Source organism: Castor canadensis, chromosome 13 (assembly GCF_047511655.1).
Source record: "Castor canadensis chromosome 13, mCasCan1.hap1v2, whole genome shotgun sequence".
Taxonomy (NCBI): domain Eukaryota; kingdom Metazoa; phylum Chordata; class Mammalia; order Rodentia; family Castoridae; genus Castor; species Castor canadensis.
Genome location: NC_133398.1, coordinates 38,402,580 through 38,422,503, shown reverse-complemented (window position 1 = coordinate 38,422,503; position 19,924 = coordinate 38,402,580). Strand labels below are relative to the sequence as shown.

Sequence of the window (19,924 nt, the reverse complement as noted above, 5' to 3'; positions counted from 1 at the left end):
TTAATGCTTTCATTTCTTCCAGCTCATATAGTTAGATATCGGTATTCTACCTTCTTGTCCTGCTGTCATTTTCCACCACCTGCACCTGTCCCCAAGGTTTTTTTTTTTTTTCCCAACTCTTCGCTATATACCACAAATTCTTGATAGTCACATCATTCTTGGGACATCTCTCTATCCCTTTTTCATTCTTGTTAGGGAGGCAGAAAACTCCAGTCTCACCCACCAGACAAAGTAGTCATTAGAAAAATTTATGGGCTCTTTGCAACTTGATTTCCTTTTTACTTGCTCTTCTTCCTAGGACTTATTCCAGCACAGAAGAGGCCAGGATCTTCTCACCAGGCATTTGTTTTTGCCCACCACTAATCAGTAACACTTGTTTCTCTAGATATTAGAGCTGATTGTGTTAATTTCTCAAACACCACAGGTGCACATCTCAGCTATTCCAGCCTACTCGCTTTTAATCAAGGTGTCTATTGTATACAGGTTCATTCCTCTTCATTAAACATTAAGGGTTTTAGTCTCTCAAGGTTCTGTTGTGTCTTCACAGTTTACAATCAAATCAAAGCCTTGTCATTTCAAAATGATGGTAAGACAAACCACAAACAAAAAATGACTTGGGGCCATGTTTGGATTTTGATGGTTTCCTTTTAATGGATCTGCTCTACATTTTCTGCCCTTGGAGGCATAAAGTGTTCTAGAAATTTGGAACATCTCAAGCAAAAGGAACAACAGTGCTCAAACAGCCTGTGTCAGCTTTGGTTTTTACAGAAATTCCTTTAATGATAAAGTCTGCAAACCATTGCAATGACATCATTAACAGCTGAGCTAGCTTAAGAGCCGTTCTTGGTATCCTTACAGTGAGTAATGGGTGGAAGCAGCACTGCAGGGTGTGGGAGGTTTCTGTGGTTCATTTGCTGATACACTATTAATGAGTCAATTCCCTTACAGAGGATTTCACCTAAGTGGCTGAACTCTGTTCAGTTCCTCTCATTGCATCATTTGAAAAGCCAGTAAGGATCAAATACACACTGTTTTCTTCCAGTAAATCTTTTTTTTTGTAGTACTGGGATTTGAACTCAGGACTTGTTAGGCAGGCACTTAGCCTGTCACTTGAGCCACAACACCAGTCCCTTTTTGCTTGTTGTTATTCAGATGTAGTCTTGTATTTTTGCCTGAGACCAGCCTCAGACCACATCCTCCTACCTGTGCCTCCCAGTAGTTGGGATTGTACTTACACCACCACATCCAGCTTATTAGTTGAGATGGAGTCTCTAATCTTTTTTTTTTTTTTTTGTCTGTGCTGGCCTTGAACCTTTTTGCCTCCTAAATAGCTGGTATTACAGACATGAACCACTGTGCCCTGCAGAATCATTCTTGAAAAGGTGAATTTAATATGTTAATTCCATACATCCAAATAAAGCTCTCTGAACTATTTTTCCAATCCATGCCTTCTTTCTAATAAACATTAAAGTCTTGTTCCCTTAAATTTACGATATAAATTCTGAGATGAGGCTGCCCCCATCTATTTGAAGAGCTAGTCTGTTCTGAATCTCCCCCAAAACCAAGAGGGTACTGTCAAACTGCTATTTTGTTGTCTGTGTTACACACACTCAAAAGTGATAGCTTTTTAATACTTATTTTCCAAGTATATATTATAGTTGATATGCCAAGGACCTAGCCAATTCACCATTTGAGAATCATTGCTCTGGTGTTTATGCTTAAAAATTAAATCAATTTCCCTCTTTTTGTAGCTTGACTATGTCACAGATTGTTCAGTAATATCCCAATTGAGATTATTTCCTTCTTTTTATCACTTAAAAAAAAGTCCTAGTATCCTTTATGTATGCCCACAGGTCAGAGCATCGGCCTCTTGTATAGAGTACTTTTTCCTTTCCTTCCTTTTTTCTTTTTAACACAGATTTATTATCTTATAATTCTTGGAGTCCAGCACAGTCTCATTGAGCTAAAATTGAGGTATCAATAAAGCCACATAGCGTTCTAGGTGTTGTGGGGGTGAATCTGTTTACTCCCCTTTTCCAGCTTCTAGAATCCATCTATATTCCTAGGCTTATGGCCCCTTCCTCTCTCTTCAGAGATAGCAATGGCCAGTCAAATCTTTCTCATGTCTCATCACAGAGTAGGTTTTCTTTATTTGAAGGCTTTCTTTAGTAGCAGTCCATCTCTGCTAGATCTTCCAACCACACAAATTCTTAAGATAAGTCTGAGTGAACTGTTCATCTTGCATGGTATCCGTCAAGGCCAAAGTATTCCTTATACCCTTGTCTTTATAGATAACCATCTTTAAATCAAAAGAAAAAATATAGTTCTTAAATTTAAAAAATTTAAATGATCCTAAGGGTGAATTTTTCAAATTTTAGATTCAAATTTATTAGCTCATAAAGTTACTTTAGAGAGTCATTATCAGGGTTGTTTAATGAAACAGGACAGAAAATGTCAGGGAACAAGCATCACATGTAGTAAAAGTAGGATTTTCCCCAAAACTTTGGGTCCAGTTACAGGTCTATAAACATATGTATATAGGGGCTCATCACATCAAATATATTTCTTATTCTTGGCCACAGTAAAAAAATTTGAAAAATAGCCACTCATGGTAACACCTGTAATCCCAGCCACATGGGTTGCGTAAGTAGGAGGATCATAGTCCAAGACAGCCCCAGGCAAAAAATAACTATTTTAACCTATTTGAAAAATAATTAAAGCAGCCAGTCTCAGTGGCTCACATCTGTAATCCTAGCTACTTGGAACTCTGAGATCTGGAGGATTGTGGTTCAAGGCCAACTCAGGCAAATAGTTCTCGAGACTCTGGCCCCAAAAACAACAGTGCAAAATAGACTGGAGGTGTGGCTCAAGCAGCAGAGCACCTGCTTTGCAAATACAAAGCCCGGAGTTCAAGCTCCAGTTTCATCAAAAAAAAAAAAAAAAAAAAAAAACTAAAGCAAAAAGGGCTGGAGGTCTGGCTCAAGTGGTAGAGTACCTTACCTAGTGATCACAAGGCCCTGATTTCAAATTCTAGTACTGCCTTTAAAAAATAGAAAAACAGAATGCTTAAGGTTTCTGAGGAAAACCTAGTGATTTTGGAAAACATTGCTCATAATGAAAATGTACAATGAGGTTATGTGTCAGTTTTGCTTTTTCCCTCTTGGTGTGCCTTGGGGACTAGCCTTCCTGCCTAACCATAGAGCATAGCCTTTACCCTTGAGGCACCTGGGTGGTGTCTGAGGACTAAAGGCCCAGTCCAGAGCCTCAGCAAAAGCTTCAACATTCACTCCCCACCCAGCTCTGGCTGGATATCCTCATTAGGTCACATTCTAAATACTGAGGCCTATATGCTCCACACACAGACTTTAACAGATAGACTTTGAGCCCAAAGCAATAAAGCAGCATATTCTGGGTCACAGAACAGCAGGCTCCAAACTAAAAGAAGTAACCATATTGTTTACTCTGGGATTTTTTTTTTAATATATAATCAGTGTGAAATGTTGGAAAATTAGAAAATACTGAATAACAAAAGGATTCAAAATACTTATGTCTTCTTCAAAAAAATTGATCATAACATTTTGTAGCTTGTTTTTTATTCACATATTTTAAACATCTTTCTATACCAATAACTATACTTCTGCCTCAATGTTTTTCATGTTATTCAGTCTTTCCTCGTTCTTAAATTTCACTTTTCCCATGTTGTCCAATATTTGTTCCCAATTAAGGAAAAAAGGGTTTTTAAAAATCAGAATGTATTATTAATTGCCCACTGAGGCATGATTTCCTGAATCTGCTCAAAAATCTTTGCCCCGTAAGTCTCTTACTTATTCAAAGTAAATATTCCTTAGTTAACATACTTTAATTTTGTAAACAAATTTTAAAAGTGAAAGAGGTAAGTCTTTCCTCTTATCAGTTTATAAATTCAAGAATGTGGGTGTCCTCAGTAACAATAGATGGCAGGGTGGAAATTTGCACCACTGTAGTGCCTACAAGCCATGCTTCTGAAAAGAGTATGTGGCTGTCATCAGATATGATGTATGTTAATGTTTTATTTTTAAAAGACTTCTCCACAATTAATTAATTAGTTCATTGGAAAATGATTATTAAGCATCTATTCTGATCCAGATACCTTACTAGGCACTAGGGATAGGTACTTTGCAGAGTAAAAACAATTAAATAGAGGATGCTGATATTGATCAGATAATCAGCCTGTTAAATACATTATGGTGAAGGTGAGTGCTCCAGAGCAAAATAGCATGGTACCATAAGCACTCTAGCCTGGACTGGAGTCAGCAGTGACTTCCCCAAGCTCAACTGATGAATAGGCACTCATGGATGAAGGAATGTTCAAAGGTCCCCAAACTAGACTGACACAAGCTAGAAGGTTGGAACACAGAGAAAAGAAGGAAGGCCAGTACTGATGGCTCCTGCCTGTAATCCTAGCTACTCAGGAGGCAGAGATCAGGAGGATGGAAGTTCAAAGCCAGCCCAGGCAAGTAGTTCACAAGACCCTATCTTGAAAAAAATCCATCAAAAAAGGGCTGGTAGAGTGGCTCAAGGTGTAGGCCCTGAGTTCAAACCCCAGTACCACAAAAAAAAAAAAAAAAAAAGAAGAAGAAGAAGAAAAAGGCCAGACTGTGTAGGGCCTCACAGGCCCTCACAGGTAAAAGGACAGATTTGGGAGCTATAGGAAGTCACTCAAAAATTTAAAGCAGAAATAGGATGGCACCTGATTGCCCCCAAGGATATCTTTAATTCAACATATACAAAATCCAATCTCATTATCTTATTGTCCACTTTCTATAACTGACACTGCTATTCTTCTAGTCAGTGTAAAACTACTGTCTCTCCCTTTGTCCATCCAGTTAATTGTCCTAAAATTCCCTAATTCTATTTCCACAGTAACAAATACCCTCAGTATTATTCCTGCTGTCATCATTGCATTTTAATCTCTACCTCTTGCCCAGACTATTATATTAGACTGCTAACTATTTCTACCTCTCCTCTTACCCACTGCCACCATTTCCCATAAACAAACTGAAGGTGACTTCCTACCTACCCCTCACTGTCCACTGTGACCACCCTCCATAGTGTGGTCTCAGCCTCCTTTAGGAGCTCCCAGTATTTTGCTTGGTTTCTAATATTAAATAGCTTGAGTAGTGAGACCCTCATCTCCTGTTTTCTGTTTCCTGTGAGGAGCAGTTAGTGCCCTGCACATAGTACTGTTCAATAAGCCATGATTAGGATGGATTGAGGGCAAGACTAAAACAGACTCTGCTCACTTAGAACAAGAAGCCACAGCTTTATTCATTTATTTATATGTACGTACATTGTTTGGGCCACGAATAAAGAAAAAAATAATAAAATGTATTTCCATAAACCAAAAAAAAAAAAAAAAGTCCACAGCTGACTTCCACTAAGGCTCCTCAGGGTAGGATATAGCAGACCAGCTTTGTAACGTGCCATGTCATGTCCTCACTTTCCAATGCTACATTATGGTCCTATAGAGAGGGACAGGAATAATAGTCCTTTTTAACCTGTAAAAGGTTAAAATCAGAAAATTAAAGCTGATACAAAATAAAAACAAAGAAACCTTGCAATAGATTTAAATGGGGTGGAGAAGCGGTTGAGGGAGACGGTGGGGGTGATTTAACCAATGTACAATATAAGCCTATTTGAAATTGTCACAATGAATCCCCCCATACAATGAATATATCCTAAGTTAAAAAATGGAAAAAAGAAAAAGCTGAAAATGTAGGAGTGACATTAGTGAAGTCTTAAGGGTGAAAAGTGCCACAGAATTGTAATAGGCCAGTTGTATGTGATAGAAGGAAAGACCCACAAAGAAGCATAGATACTGATTAGGGAGAACAGAGAAGTATTTGTGGCCTTAACTACATGCAGAGTTTCCTGAATCCCTGATTCAGGAGTCTTCTAAAAATAGTTCATTCACTCTGGCTTAAAAATGAGGATTATCAGCCAGGCACTGGTGGCTCATGCCTGTAATCCTAGCTATGCAGAGGCAGAGATCAGGAGGTTCATGGTTCAAAGCAGGGTTTGGGCAAATAGTTCATGAGATGCTATCTTGAAAATACCCAATACAAAACAGGGCTGGCAGAGTGGCTCAGACAGTAAGCACCTGCCTAGCAAGCATGAGGCCAAATTTAAACCCCAGTGCTGCCAAAAAATAAGAATAAAAATGAAGATTATCCCTCGATGAACTATGTACAATATTTGTTGGAAGTGGCTTCTTTCAATCAGAAGACCTGAAATGTATTGCTGCAGACTTGCTTTGAGTTTTGTTGTGGAGTAGAGGAGAAACCTAAGCTCTGAAGTCTCCAACTATCTCAAAGTAACAAAGACCCATGACTCTTGGATCAAATTGACTTTAGGACAGGAAAGAAAACAGGGATACCATTTCATATGTGTAGAGTGCTTTGCATTGTTACACTGACTTTCCCTAACCTCTCTCCCTTTCTTCTTCTCTTCCCATATTCATATATTCTTTCTTTCTTCTTTCCTTCCTTCCTTCCTTCCTTTCTCTCTTTCTCTCTCTCTCTCTCACTCCCTTCCTCCCTTCCCCCCTTCCCCTTTCTCTTTAGAGATCCAGGGGCCCACCCATGCTAGGCAAGCACTCCACCACTGACCTGTTTCTGCAGCCCAAGCTCATTTTCTGTGTTATCCTCATGACAGCCCTGTAAAGTGGCCTGAACAGATAGCCCTCACTCCATAGATGGTAAAACCAAAATCAGAGAGCCAGTCAGAAGTAGAACCAGGGTCTTCTGTCTCTTTTACATGTACTTTTCTCACCCTGCTACTGAGTTCTGGAGAAGAGAAAAGCATTTAATAGCAGTTGCCTCTTTGGTAATGGTTGAAACTGAATGGCCCAACATGCTGGGCCGCTGGCTGAGTCTGTGTGCTCTGCTTTTTGTCCACAGAACCATGGGGGTGTTGATGTCCAAGCGGCAGACAGTGGAGCAGGTTCAGAAGGTGAGCTTGGCTGTGTCTGCCTTCAAGGATGGGCTGCGGGACAGGCCTTCCATCCGACGCACAGGTGAACTACCAGGGTCCCACCATGGCACCGGGGATGGCTCTGTCCAGGAGGTACAGGAGGAGAAAGAAGCAGAGGTAGACATGCCAGTGATCCAGGAAGAGAGCAGTGTCAACCGTGCAGCCTGGGAGCGGCTTCGAGATGGGCGTGGAGTAGAGCCTGAGGAGTTTGACAGGACCAATCGATTCACACCCCCTGCCTTCATCCGCCCCACCCGGAAGCTGGATGATGACAAGCCTCCAGATGTCTTCTTGGAGCCCAGAGAGCAAGTGAGTATCCATTTAGCATAGAATCTTCCAGTTTTAGACTTTCCAGGGATCAAGGAGCAGGGCAAGGATACCTACATGTGTATGGTTGAGGTGAGTATGGAAACCAGAAAGATGGAGTTGAGTCCAGAACAGCCTTTAAATGTTTTTCCATAAGAGGAATGGGGATGTGGCTCAGTGGTAGACTGCTTCTCTAGCATACACAAGGCCCTAGGTCCTATTCCCAGCACTCAAAAAGTTTTCCATGAGAATAAAAACATTAGTTACATCTTGGATTAGTTACAGTGAAAGACTTAAGATAGTGGATGATAAGGAATGACAGCCTGGTAGCTCTTCTGCCAACCCTCCCATTCATGGATTCTCAACCACAGATGGTGGTAACCTTGTAGGAGTCATTTGGGAAAAGGGAGTTGGGGCAGGTCCTAATGACTGGAGATTGCTATTGGTGTTCGGCACCAAGAAAACTAGGGATGCTGTGTCCCCTAATGCCTGAGATAATCACTCATAACAAATTGTTCTTTCTAAAAATGCCAGTAGCATCCCTGTTCATAAACATGGTCACAAAGGCCTGAGCAAGCAGCTAGAAGAGCCTCCTGGTTCTCATCCACTAGGAAGAAAGCTGTATCACTTTCACATTGGCATCAGCTGGAACTATAGCCTCTAGGCTACTTCCTAGAGACTCATTCCCGTGCAGGTAGCTCTGTGCTTAGTGGCCATAGGATCTTGCTTCCTTAACTTTCACATCCCTGTTCACTCCTGCCATCTTTCACCAGGTTGTCAACGATGAGATGTGTGATATCTGTGAAGTCTGGACAGCTGAGAGCCTCTTCCCATGCAGAGTCTGCACCAGAGTTTTCCATGATGGCTGTCTGCGCCGCATGGGCTATATCCAAGGAGACAGTGCAGCGGAGATGACAGAGATGGCCCACACAGAAACAGGCTGGAGCTGCCACTACTGTGTGAGCCTGGACTGCAGGGACAGTGGGCTGCTGTACAGCAGAGGACTTGGCACTTTTCCAGAAGGCCCAGTCTTAGAACACCTGTTTTGAGGCAGTGACCTAAAGGATTTTCTAGGACAAATGTCCTAGAGCTAGAATGGGCTTCTCAACTCAGTACCATTGACATATTGGATAATCCTTTCTTGTGGAGGGCCAGTGCATTATAGGATGTTTAGCAGCATCTCTGGCCTCTACTCTGTTAAATGCTAGTAGCATACGCCCAAGTTGTGACAACCAAAAATGTCTTCAGGCATTGCCAGATGTGTCCTGGAGGAAGCAGAATTACCCCCATTTGAGAGCTATGGAGTTAGGGAGTAGAGTGGATAAAATGTTATCTAATTGCTGAAAAGTAGTTCTGCTTAGAGCAGTGCTTTCTCTAATAATTTCTCTGTGGTTGTCATTTATTGTACTCAGCTGAGAAACCAATCTGAGATCCTAACCAGCTTGCTTCCTATAGGAACAGATTCTATCATAAGAAAACTACTTCATCCTGGGATCCTTACTTGATCTGACTCTTAGAAGCATTTGCTCTCCATCTTTGAACATTATGTGAATTAAATAGCAAAGCTCTATTGATTCAGAACTTTGCAAATTATATGCAAATGCCTTCCAACTCTTAATGGAAGACAGAATCTAAAGTTTCCATTGACAGCCAGATTTCATATCCATTTCTCACCACACCTGAATAGAATTTCTTTCCCTCTTGATATGTTGTCATGCAGATATCGTCAGACTCTCTGATTTCAGTGTAAGGAGCATCTGGTGATCCCCCCTTCTTCCAGCTGTCTTGAAGAAAGCACTAATTCCTTCTCTGTGGCTTGTCCATAAGACGAAGTGTAGAACAGTTAAACATCTTCCCTCTAGAGTATGCCACAGCAGACCCTGATGTACAAATGACCTTCTCTAGTGCCAACCACCCCCACTTTGGGATGCCAGCCTTTTCACTCACAACAACTCTGCTTTTTGGTGTGCTGCCAACATTGGACTGAGTTTCAGGTGTCTCTTTCCTATCCCCCAGGAATACACTGCTCCCTTCCTGGCTTCCTGTTATGCTCCTATCACCACTCTCCACCAGACCTTTTACAAAGCCTTCTTCCAAGTTCATCCTTTATTCTTCCTTCCTTTTACAGTCAGGCTTCTTAAAAGAATGTTATCATTTCCTCTGTTATGACTCCTTGTGGCTCTTCAACCACCTACAACAAGACTTCTGCATCCATCATTCTGCTGAATTGTCTCTTACTAAGATCACCAGTGACTACCTAATTGTTAAGTCCAATGACCTTTTCTCAGGCATCTTCTTACTCAACTTTTCTGAAGAAAGTAGTTAGCACTTATTTCCCCTTCTTTTTCTTAGAGTTTAAATATTTTGTGGAATATTATAAGATATATTTATAATATTTATTATAAGATATGGAAACTAGAGAAAATAGAAAAATCAATACAATTCTACCATACTTGTCACTGTTAACATGACCTCCTACATCGTGCAGCTCTCTTCATTTGGTATCCAGTATGCTGTACTGCTTTGCTTCTGGTCTTTTTATCTGACCATTCTTTGAAATGCCTTTAGTTTTTGTCTCAGTTCTAAATGCTGATATTTTTCAAGGTTCTATTGCTAACACTCTTCTCACTGAACACTCTTTCTTTGGGTGACTTCATCCTACAGCCACCATTTAAACACCTAATGACTCCCATATCTGTGTGTCTAGACTTAGATTTCCTATCTCTTGAACTTATCTATTTTGATGTCTCACAGGTACTTCATATACAGCATGCCCCCAAATGAACCTATCTCTCTTCCTAAACCTGCTGCTCCTCCATTTTTTTAAATCTCTGTGAATAGCACCACCACTACCCCCAGTTCTCATTCCCAGCTGTTTTCTCTCCCTCATGTACAGTAAGTCACCGGGTTCTGTCAACTCTACTTCTAATACCTCTCAAGTCTCTCCCCTCCACTCTCATATCCAAGTTTAGCCACTCATCTTTTCTTACCTATACTATCGCAGGAACCACCTAACCAGTCCCCATGCCTCCAGACTTTGCCCCTCTAATCCAGTTTTCCTCAGCAGTCAGAGATTGACCTTGGCACTCCTCATTTAACCCTTCAGTGTCTCCTCTTTGGCCTCAGAGTAAAGACTACTTTAAGTGACTCAATCAAGGGCATTTCAGGCACTTCACAGTCAGGCTACCTCCCTTCCCATATCTTTTATTTTCCTGCCCGCACTCCCTACTTACACACGCTCTATACTCCAGACCCCGAATATCTCACAATGTTGCATACACGCCCTCACGGGGCCCCACACATACTAAGTGCTCAGTAAGTGCTTATTGAAAGAATAATTCAAGCTCTTTATAGAACCCACAAATGAATACTCATGAAACATCTGCTTCTGTTCTTTGCTAGCAATTGCGGGGGGCGGGGCAGTCAACCACCTACTATAAAGAATCTTTGATAGTTTGAAGACTGCATAGTAGTGTCAGCAAAATAAGATATCAGCTCTTTTTTGGAATTAAAACTTCTGTGGTACCACAGAAAAATTAATTTGGTTTTGGGAATCTTGATAGCATCTCTTTCGAAACCATTTCTGGATTCATTTAAATCAATATTGCTCACTAGAACCAAAGCTAGCATTAATTTTAACTAAAATATCCTAACTAACACTAGAGACCAGATACACAAACTGAATATAGATAGAGTTGCTCTGGTTGGTGGGATGGAGACTCATAACTGTCTACTCACTAGCCCCTTATCCCTGTAGTAGCTTTCTAAGGCACTTCTAAGAAATCTCTGGCTTAGTTCAGAGGATAATTTAAAAACCACTATTTTAATAAAGGGGGCTCAGCCAGAGTCCTGATATCTGGGTTCTGGGCAACATTCCACCCCAGACTTAGACATCTCTGAGCAAGTCCTTTCCCTTTTCTGGGACCTCAGTCTCCTTGACTATAGATAGGAGACTGGGATCAGGTGACATTGGAGTTGTCTTCCAGTTGAAATACTGTTTCCATCCCTCTTGCTCCTTGGCTTTTCTTTCTTACTGGTCTGGTGACCACTGATTCAGTTCTGCCTTTTTTTTCAGGACAACCTCAACTTGCTGCTTACAGAGGAGGAAATGTACAGCCTCACAGAGACCTTTCAGCAGTGTAAAGTCATCCCTGGTAAGGCTAGTCAGTGCTGCTGGAAGGGAGAGGGGCCAGACAGATTTCCCCTTCATCCTTTCTAGGATGAGCTATGAAATGAGTATTCTGGAATTTGAGGAGTAGGAATAAATTGGTCTTTGTTCCTGAGTTGTTGGCTAGCAGAGATACCCACCTCCACCACAGTCTGAGCTACCCTGACTATGGGAGGCAAAAGCTTGACAAGAGCTGTGGCTGTGGGGGCACTGAGGGTGTGCTGAAGGTGCATGAATGTGCTGAAGCTGAGGAAGGGTGGGCATAGCCAGCAAGGGTGCCTCCTACAGATTGCTCCCTGACGCTGGAGGACTTCCTACGCTACCGCCACCAAGCAGCAAAGCGGGGGGACAGTGGCAGGGCCCTGAGTGACCAGCAAGAGGAGCAGGCAGCCCGCCAGTTTGCAGCCATGGATCCTGAACATCGAGGCCACATAGAGTGGCCTGACTTCTTATCCCATGAGTCCCTCCTACTTCTACAGCAATTGCGTCCCCAGGTGAGGGGAAATTGGGGTGAATGTCCATGGGATACTGGGTGACAGAGGCATGGGAAGCATGCTGGGCAGGTTTGGGGGACTGGGTACTGTCTGAGAAAGAATAGTTAGGTATTAGGGCTCAGGTTGCATGCAGTAACAGGTGATCAGTGCCCAGGCTGGGGAAATTGCCCAAGGAAGATTGGTTTATATTGGACTCCCCTGAAAATGTGCTACCAAGAAAGCTCTGAGAATTTCAAAGGGAGCTAACAAAGGTTAAGTAGCAGAAGTAGGTTTTCTAGAGCTTGACAGTTTAGAAGATGTTTTCACCTTCAAGATCTTAACTTACACTCATGTATGAAAATAGAAAAATGAGACCTGTTGAAACTATTCCAGGAATGGGGGAAGAGGAGATAAAGGAAAACGATGGAGGTAGCAAATTCAACTATGGTATATTGTAAGAACTTTTGTAAATGTCACAGTGTACCCCCAGTACAATAATAATACAATAATAAAATAAAATAAAATAAATAAGAGAGTTATTTATAAATTTTTTAAAAAAGATCTTAACTTGTCTCTACTTCCCCAGAACTCTTTATTGAGGCTTCTAACAGTCAAAGAGCGGGAACGAGCCCGAGCTACCTTCCTGGCACGGGGCAGTGAGAATACCATCAGTGAAGCAGAGTGCCACCGTGCCCAGCACTCGTGGTTCTGCAAACGCCTCGCAGAAGCTCCTTCCTGCACCGTCAGGTCTGCTCTTTACCAGTCCCTGCCCCACTCGTCCTCTTTCTTTTTCCATGTGATGGCCTTTGGTGTAAAAGGTACCTCCCTGCCTCTTCTGCCAATAGCAGCAGGCAGAGGATAGTGATTCCTATTGGCAGATTACAGGGTGGCCTCTACCCTAAATTCCAGAGCTCATCAGAGTTTGGGAAGGGCCACTATCCATCCCACTCCTAACCACATGTCCTTGTGCCCAGCAGCATCAGCCATGTGGGTCCTATAGCAGACAGCAGCCCAGCCAGCAGCAGCAGCAAGAGTCAGGATAAGGCCCAGCTGCCTGCAGAGCAGGAGTCCAGGTGAGTAGAACCTCTTCACTGTTGACTGTACCCTCTGCCACTCTAACACACACATAAAAGTAAGAGAAGTCATCAGCTTCTGCCACTTCAAAATAGCAAGTGCTACCTCAGAAACCAGTCTCCAAGATGACCCTTAACCCTAGTCTCTAGGGTCAAGTAACTGATCCAGTGGCTTGGTGGCACAAACATCTGTAACCTCTTCAGGCACAGTTAGGGCTTCCCCAGGTTTTGTCTAGCCCAAGCCATGCTGCCTCTTGGAATTGAGTCTCATGAGCCTTCAGACTCTACACCCAGCCTTATAAACCTGTTCTATTCTGCAGATCTGTGGACTGGACCACCTTCCTACAAGAGAATGTCATCTACATCTTGGCTGCTCGCCCCAACAGTGCAGCCATTCACCTGAAACCCCCAGGATAGCATGGAGCAGAGAAGCACAGTTCAGAGATGGTGGCATCTTCTCCCCCCTTTCCTTTCTCTCTTTCCTCCACCAACTGCTGGCACCGAGACTCATGGGAATGGGGCACTGCCAGAATCTTAATTTGTCATTAAGTTTTATGGCATTGAAGTCACCATTCCCCTCACAATAGAGGCAGTAAATGCATTGCCACAGGGAGAAGCCCTGAGAGCTATGGCAGCATCTGCTCCTGGATCACCCCCTGCCCTCACATCACAGACTGGACCTGCCACCACACGCATACATGTGTGTGCACACACATTCACATACATGCCTAGCTGTCCATGACTTCAAAAACCTGGTTCTTTTTTAGCTGAAAAGGACCAACATCCCTTTGTAAAACCCCTGATATTGATGAAGGTGTCTCTACTCACCCCTTCTATAGGCCAGTTCTGATTTCCAATAGATAAGACTCTGGCCAAGTGATTCTTAATCAGGGGGCATCTCAGATCATGTTCCCTCCTGGAGATGCAGAGAGTCCCCTCTGCCACATTGAAAACCCCTTCTGTCATGAGCCACTGTTGCTAGTCAATGTATGTATGTTCCTCTGGTGTGTTGGGGTGGGACGACAGTTAAAAACCACCACTGCAGTTTAACACATATTTAACTTCTAATTCCTCATGGCAGAAAAGGCAACTATTGTGGAATCCTAACGGGAAAAGGGAGAGGCAGTCTCTCCCAGAGTCCAACATCTCAGCCAAGTCATCCAAGTCCAAAAGTCTCTAGCAGAACAGTCAAAAATCAAGGTGAGCTTTCCTGGCTCCTATTTTTCAACTGATAGTTTATGGCTCAAAGCCCAAGGGATCTGAATGGAACAAATAAACTGGCAGGAGTCACAGTCCTCTTTGTTCTCTTGAGTGATTCACTCAAGTCAGCTACCACAGAGATCAATGAAGAAGGCAAGGTCCTCATGGAAGATGAGAGGAGAGGACTCAAGCTTTTCCATTATTCCAGCTCAACTTAACTATAGACCTAGAAAGGTGTGTGAAGAACAGATTCCGTTTCTTCCATAGTCCAAGAGAGAGCAGCTCTGCAGATGCCTTAAGCAGAGATTCTATTCAGCTGTCCTGACAATGATAGATAAAGAAGATTTTTATCTCATCTGTCTCACACAGAAGTCCAGTAAAGCCTCACAGAAGAAGAAATTCTCCCCTCTCCTCATCACTGAGCTGTAGCTTCAGTTGGTGCTTCTGTCTGCTGCTCACTACATATGCTTCCTGTCCATGCTGGAGCCTGGGCCTGGCCTGGGAGGACTTTGGGAGCAACCTAAGTGTGCCACAAGTACACCAACCTTGGTCTGCAAGCTACAGCTCCCTTCCCCAGTTCTCATAAAGTTCTCAAGTCAGTGTGTGGTACGAGTCAGCCTTTGCCCTGGGGTTTAGGTTCTAGCTTTCTGTGTCTAACCAAATGACTTAAGTATAGCCTGATCTGACTACCAAGAGTTATTCAAGACGGAATTGAGCTCAGACATGCAGAAGCTAACATATTGCTCAAGGCACTTCTACTAAATTGGGTGCTTACAGAAGAAGGAGCCTAACACAGTTGAGATACTCAGAGGAAAGTGGGGAGCTGCAACCAGGGACCCTGGATAGCCTCCTGTAAGAACAGCCTGTTCTAGACACAGGGTGAGAACTACTGGAGATGGAATATTTAGGACTGAAATGAAGCATGTAGGAAACAAATGTTGGCTCTGAACATTTTGAAACCCATAGTTCTTTCAGAATACTCCTCAGCCATACTCCCAGTACTGAACAGTAGGAGGGGCCATTATTGATTTTAGTCAAAAATAAAAAGAGAACGAAAAGGGCTGGCAGAATGGCTCAAGTGGTAGAGCGTCTACCTGCAAGCAAGAGGCCCTGGGTTCAAACCCCAGTACCAAAAAACAAAAAGGAAAAGAAGAAAGCATACAACAACTCTTGAGTCTAAGGACTGCATTTGAAGCAGCCAGGCCTGGGGTTTTACACTGAGAAGATTAGAGCATGTTAAATACAAGAGCTCTTGTTCACTTTCCTAATGATTCACTATGTCAGTGGCTATGGGCTGCTGGATGTCACAGACAGGACATTTTAAGTAGATACAAACCCTGGGCTTTGACAGCTGAATAGCTTTTTTCTCCTGCCTCCATCAGTCCCAAGGACGGGAAGTCCATCTTCTTGCTTCTTGACCCTTCGAAGATTGAAGCCTGCTGCTCTGGAGCTGCTACTCCTAGCTCTCTGTGGGTGAGTGGTGGGAGACCACAGGCCAGATCAGGCTGGCTGTGTCCCCAGACCTGCAGAGCAGGCCCCATACTCTTCCACAGTGGGGGCAGGACCATTTGAGAGCACCTCTATCTCTATTCCAGGGCAGCAAATTTTCTTGGTAGGATGCTGCAGAGGGCCCAGGGGATACTACTCCCAGCAAAGAATGGAGGTTCCCAATCCACAACTGATCTGGGAAGCAGAAAAGCAAAGAAGGACATCTGGTCTCTTCTCCATAAGAATCTATGGTCCTTGCCAAAGGAAGGGCCCATTGCTCTCCAGTTCAGAGTTGGCAGAAGCCCCACCCCAATCTCCCTTTGCAGTGTTCTAATTTCTAGAGCCCTTCTGTAGTATGTATAGAAATACACTTACAACAATCAAATGAGGCCCATTCCCTTCCACCACTGTGACGGTCTGAAATTCTGCGAAGTACAAAAATCAGTATCTGGCTCTAATAAGGGTTTAAGAAAATGCTTCAGTCTTTTACTCTTGGTTGCCAAAAGTTGAAATCAGTGCTTTTTGCAAGCACCACTCACCCCAACTTCCAACCAAGGCTTGAGTTACATATATGTTCCTCTTAAGACCACATGTCCTAAGCCTGTTTTTTGACCCAGCAGTCTTATTTTCCATGCTCAGATGTAAATAAAGGGGCCTGATGGGACAGAGGGTCACTTAAGGAGTGGCTGTGGCCACATAATCTCTTCAGGTCTGCTCCTTAGCTTCCTCTCCTGAAGCCAGCCTTCCCCAGCAGAACATATGAGCAGGGTCCCCTATGGTATCCCAGGGATGGAGCAGATTCCTAAGTACTGATCCAACTCTTAAGTGCTCTTCCTTTGAGGACAGCTGCAGCAGAAGCCATGAATACATTGCCTCTTTCTACCCTCAGCCCAAGCAATGGGCTGGCAGGGCAGATACCTGCCTTTCTGGCCCTGGTGCTCCCTATAGGATGTCATTCCTGGGGGAACTTGGAGTTCCCCCATTCCTATCATTTAGTATAGAAAGCACAGAATCAAATGGCCTGGGAAGAGGGCACCTCACAGAGGAGTGAGCCCCAGAGTTGTGCCCATGCCTCTTAGCTCAAAGCACAACTTCAACCACTGCAGGCATCACAGCCTCAGTAGGAGTGGTGCCAAGAAGCCCTAAAGTCAAGAGAGAGGCTCAGCAGAAGCTGTCTAGCAGGACCAGGGTCAGCTATGACCACCCCAGAGCTAAGAATAAACCTATAGACAGCACTGAGAACTTTCAGCAGGCCCTAGAGTTCCCACAAGCATGTCCTCTTCAAGCTAACAGAGTAGAAGTAGATACACAATCATGTGTTGCTTAACAATAGGGGTACATGCTGAGCTGTGTCATTAGGCAATTTCTTCATAGTGCAAACATCATAGCATGTACCTATTACAGAGTTAGACAGCTATGATGTTACTAGACTATAATCTTATGGGGCCACCATCATATATTAGATCCATTGTTGATTGAAATGTCATGTGGTGCATGACTGTTCTTCTGCACTTGGCACTAAAAGGCAGAACAGCCTTGATGCCAGAATTTCAGGATATCCTGGCAGTGCCTATAACCATAGTCCCTTTTGAATCCACTATTTACGATGGAATAAAATTGGTACTTTGTCTTTGCCACTTATTTTGAATTTGCCCAGAATATCTCTCTGGGCCCCTAGATACAGCCCAGACAAGAGAGATCTCCTTGAGTGGGCATTTCAGTACATCACACCTATCCTGACAGCTCAGCCCTGGAGTAGGGTGAGAGTGAGCATTTTCCCTGCTTTTGCTTTCCTGGTGCCACTATTTTTGGCAACCTTGAAAGGAAAAGAAAATGAACAGATTACAGAATTTCCACTAGACCAACCAACATTAAGGAAAAGCTGCTTCCTTCTGGGCCTCATGCCCCCATGACACAGAGCATCAAGAAGGAGCCAGGTCTTATCTGAACCAATAATGAAGAAGTCCACTCACATTCCAGTTTGTGGAGCACTGGATTGGCCTTTCTGTATCCATGGTGAACAAAGGCCAACAAGCTTAACCCCCAGCCATTAAAGGATGCCCATGATCCCAACCAAGCACAAGCTGTGACGTGGGTTCTGAGAGCACTTGATTAATGGGAGGATCCAGTGTCCTCTGGTCCTTCATGCCCTTCCCATGCACTTTTCTGCAGAAGGTAACGACAATAAGCTGAGGGGAATGTTCCCAAGCCCTGTCTCCCATCTACAGCTGCATGTTCCTTCCTGTGGCTCAGCCTTCACATTACTCCAAGAAGGAGCTCCCAGAGGCTGGGCACAGCAGAAATCATAATAAAGAGATTGTTATGCTATTTCTGATTTCTCTGTGGTTTCCCATCATTGATTAATTTCTGGGTCTGCAGATAAGACAGGCCACTGTGGTCTCCAAGAAAAATACAGTGCACTGTAGCTCTCTTTCTAGAGCTTTCCTAGCCCTGACCTTCCCAAGATTCAAATAATGGTTGTGTATAAGGGCACCACACATAGATACAGGGATACAGCTAATTCCACCACAGGTACAGAAGGAAGATGGGGAACCAGAGCTTTCAAAGGAATTGAGGAAACGGTAATAAGGTCCCCCAGCCCATCTGCTATGTATTGTGCCCATTTTCACGAAGGGCTGGTTTTAAGACACTTCTAGTTCCTGCTGAACTTCAGGATAGGGAAGCTAGCTGGCTATTTTCTCCTGGTCTTCTTGGGACCTCCTTGTCTGAGAGTTTCCTCCCTATTTTTAGGAAGGATGTTTTACTGTGATGTGATGGGGTTGATAAAAACAAGTCTGGAAATTCATCTAGAGGACAATGAAATCATCATCCATCCCTTTACCTGGTGAGAATAGCCAGTCTCTGTAGGGGGAATCTTCTAAAAGCTATGTATCAGACATTGACACAAACTCCAAAGCCACTGGGGTCCCAAGTATAAGTAATTGTTCACATTTTAGAGCATATACTTATGCCTTGAGAAGTCTGAACTTCATATAAATTAGCAAGATAACCTTATAAGGGGACTGGGAGTATAGCTCAGTGGCAGAGCATGTGCAAGACCCTGAGTTTGACCCCCAGCACCGCAAAACAACATAAAACCCTATGAGATTTGTATTACAGATGAGAAAAGTAACAGAGGCTACATTTCTCAAGTGAAGAACAGAGGGTTTTTCTTGAGGTTAAACAGTCACACATCCAGAAAGTGGGGGAACCAGATAATGTACCTTCAGGGCCCATTTCTTAGTCATTTCATTGTGCTGCCTGTCAAAATATACCTCAAGGGAACCACTGCAGTGTGGTCTAGCACCTCCCCTTCCACTCCTGGTGACCAGGCTTGTAGCATGTCACAGATTTCTCACCACTTGTACAACTCACTCACTAGAGTCCCATACCTCTCCTCCCTGGAGTTTTCCTAGGGGGTGAGGGAACACATCAGACTCAGAGGATGCTTAATGACCATACTGGCTCCTTGTCTCCACGTTCCGTGAAGCTGAGCAGAAAAAGAGGCATAAAGATTGGATCTCTGTGAACCAGAACAAAGTTCCCACCCTCAGTCCAGAAATCCTGGCTAGACCTTTAGGCTTTCTTGGGACAGTTCCTCCCACCACCTGCCACTTGTTTCCAGGGTTGGCTGAAGCCTTAGCTCCACACAAACATCCACTCCGTCCTGCTCTAGCTCAAGTGTGTTCCTTCTGACCCTAGAGAAAATATCACCCAAAACGAGACAGTGGCTTTAAAGGTGCTAAACCATGGAGTGATTCGTGTTCTGTCTCCCACCCCGCCCTTTCCAATGGTTGCTTGGAGTTTGACCTTGCTAAATCTGTTTCCTCGTCTGTAAAGATCTGGAGAACAGTCCCTGTCCTGGGTGCCTCCTAAGCTGGTAGTTGAGTGGGACAGAATGAGACTGGTAAGAAGAGAGATCTTTATACACTGTAAGGCACTAAGTGAGCAGCAGGATTTCTGCATCTGAAACTGTGAGTGTCATCTTCTACCCTCACACCTTCCCAGGCATAGCTGGGGGTATTGCTTATGGCCTCTGTCCACAGTGCTGAAGTCACAGCGAAGCCAGAGGGGCCCTTCAGTTGTCCTTTGTCTTTCCTTTATGTAAACATCAAGTGCAGAGATTTCCAAGCTCAAAGACTGCCCTAAAATTCAGAAGGTGTCATCAAAATGTTTTTCATTTATTTCAAGTATCTTTGATCCTT

General features: G+C 43.5%; 1 protein-coding gene across 5 annotated transcripts in view; it reads left to right on the top strand.

Annotated features, from left to right (window-relative positions):
* Positions 1–18,047, top strand: part of Phf24 (PHD finger protein 24) — a 33,443-nt gene extending 15,396 nt beyond the window's left edge. For 4 of the 5 annotated variants that reach the window (XM_074051565.1, XM_074051564.1, XM_074051563.1 and 1 more), the window contains exons 2-8: positions 6,939–7,320; positions 8,091–8,276; positions 11,393–11,471; positions 11,774–11,979; positions 12,545–12,705; positions 12,933–13,031; positions 13,352–18,047. In XM_074051565.1, coding sequence (XP_073907666.1) covers positions 6,943–7,320; positions 8,091–8,276; positions 11,393–11,471; positions 11,774–11,979; positions 12,545–12,705; positions 12,933–13,031; positions 13,352–13,448 — 1,206 coding nt within the window. In that variant the 5' untranslated portion in view covers positions 6,939–6,942 and the 3' untranslated portion in view covers positions 13,449–18,047. The remainder of the gene's footprint in view (positions 1–6,938; positions 7,321–8,090; positions 8,277–11,392; positions 11,472–11,773; positions 11,980–12,544; positions 12,706–12,932; positions 13,032–13,351) is intronic. The other variant, XM_020185988.2, reaches the window with a different exon arrangement.
* Positions 18,048–19,924: the final 1,877 nt, after the last annotated feature.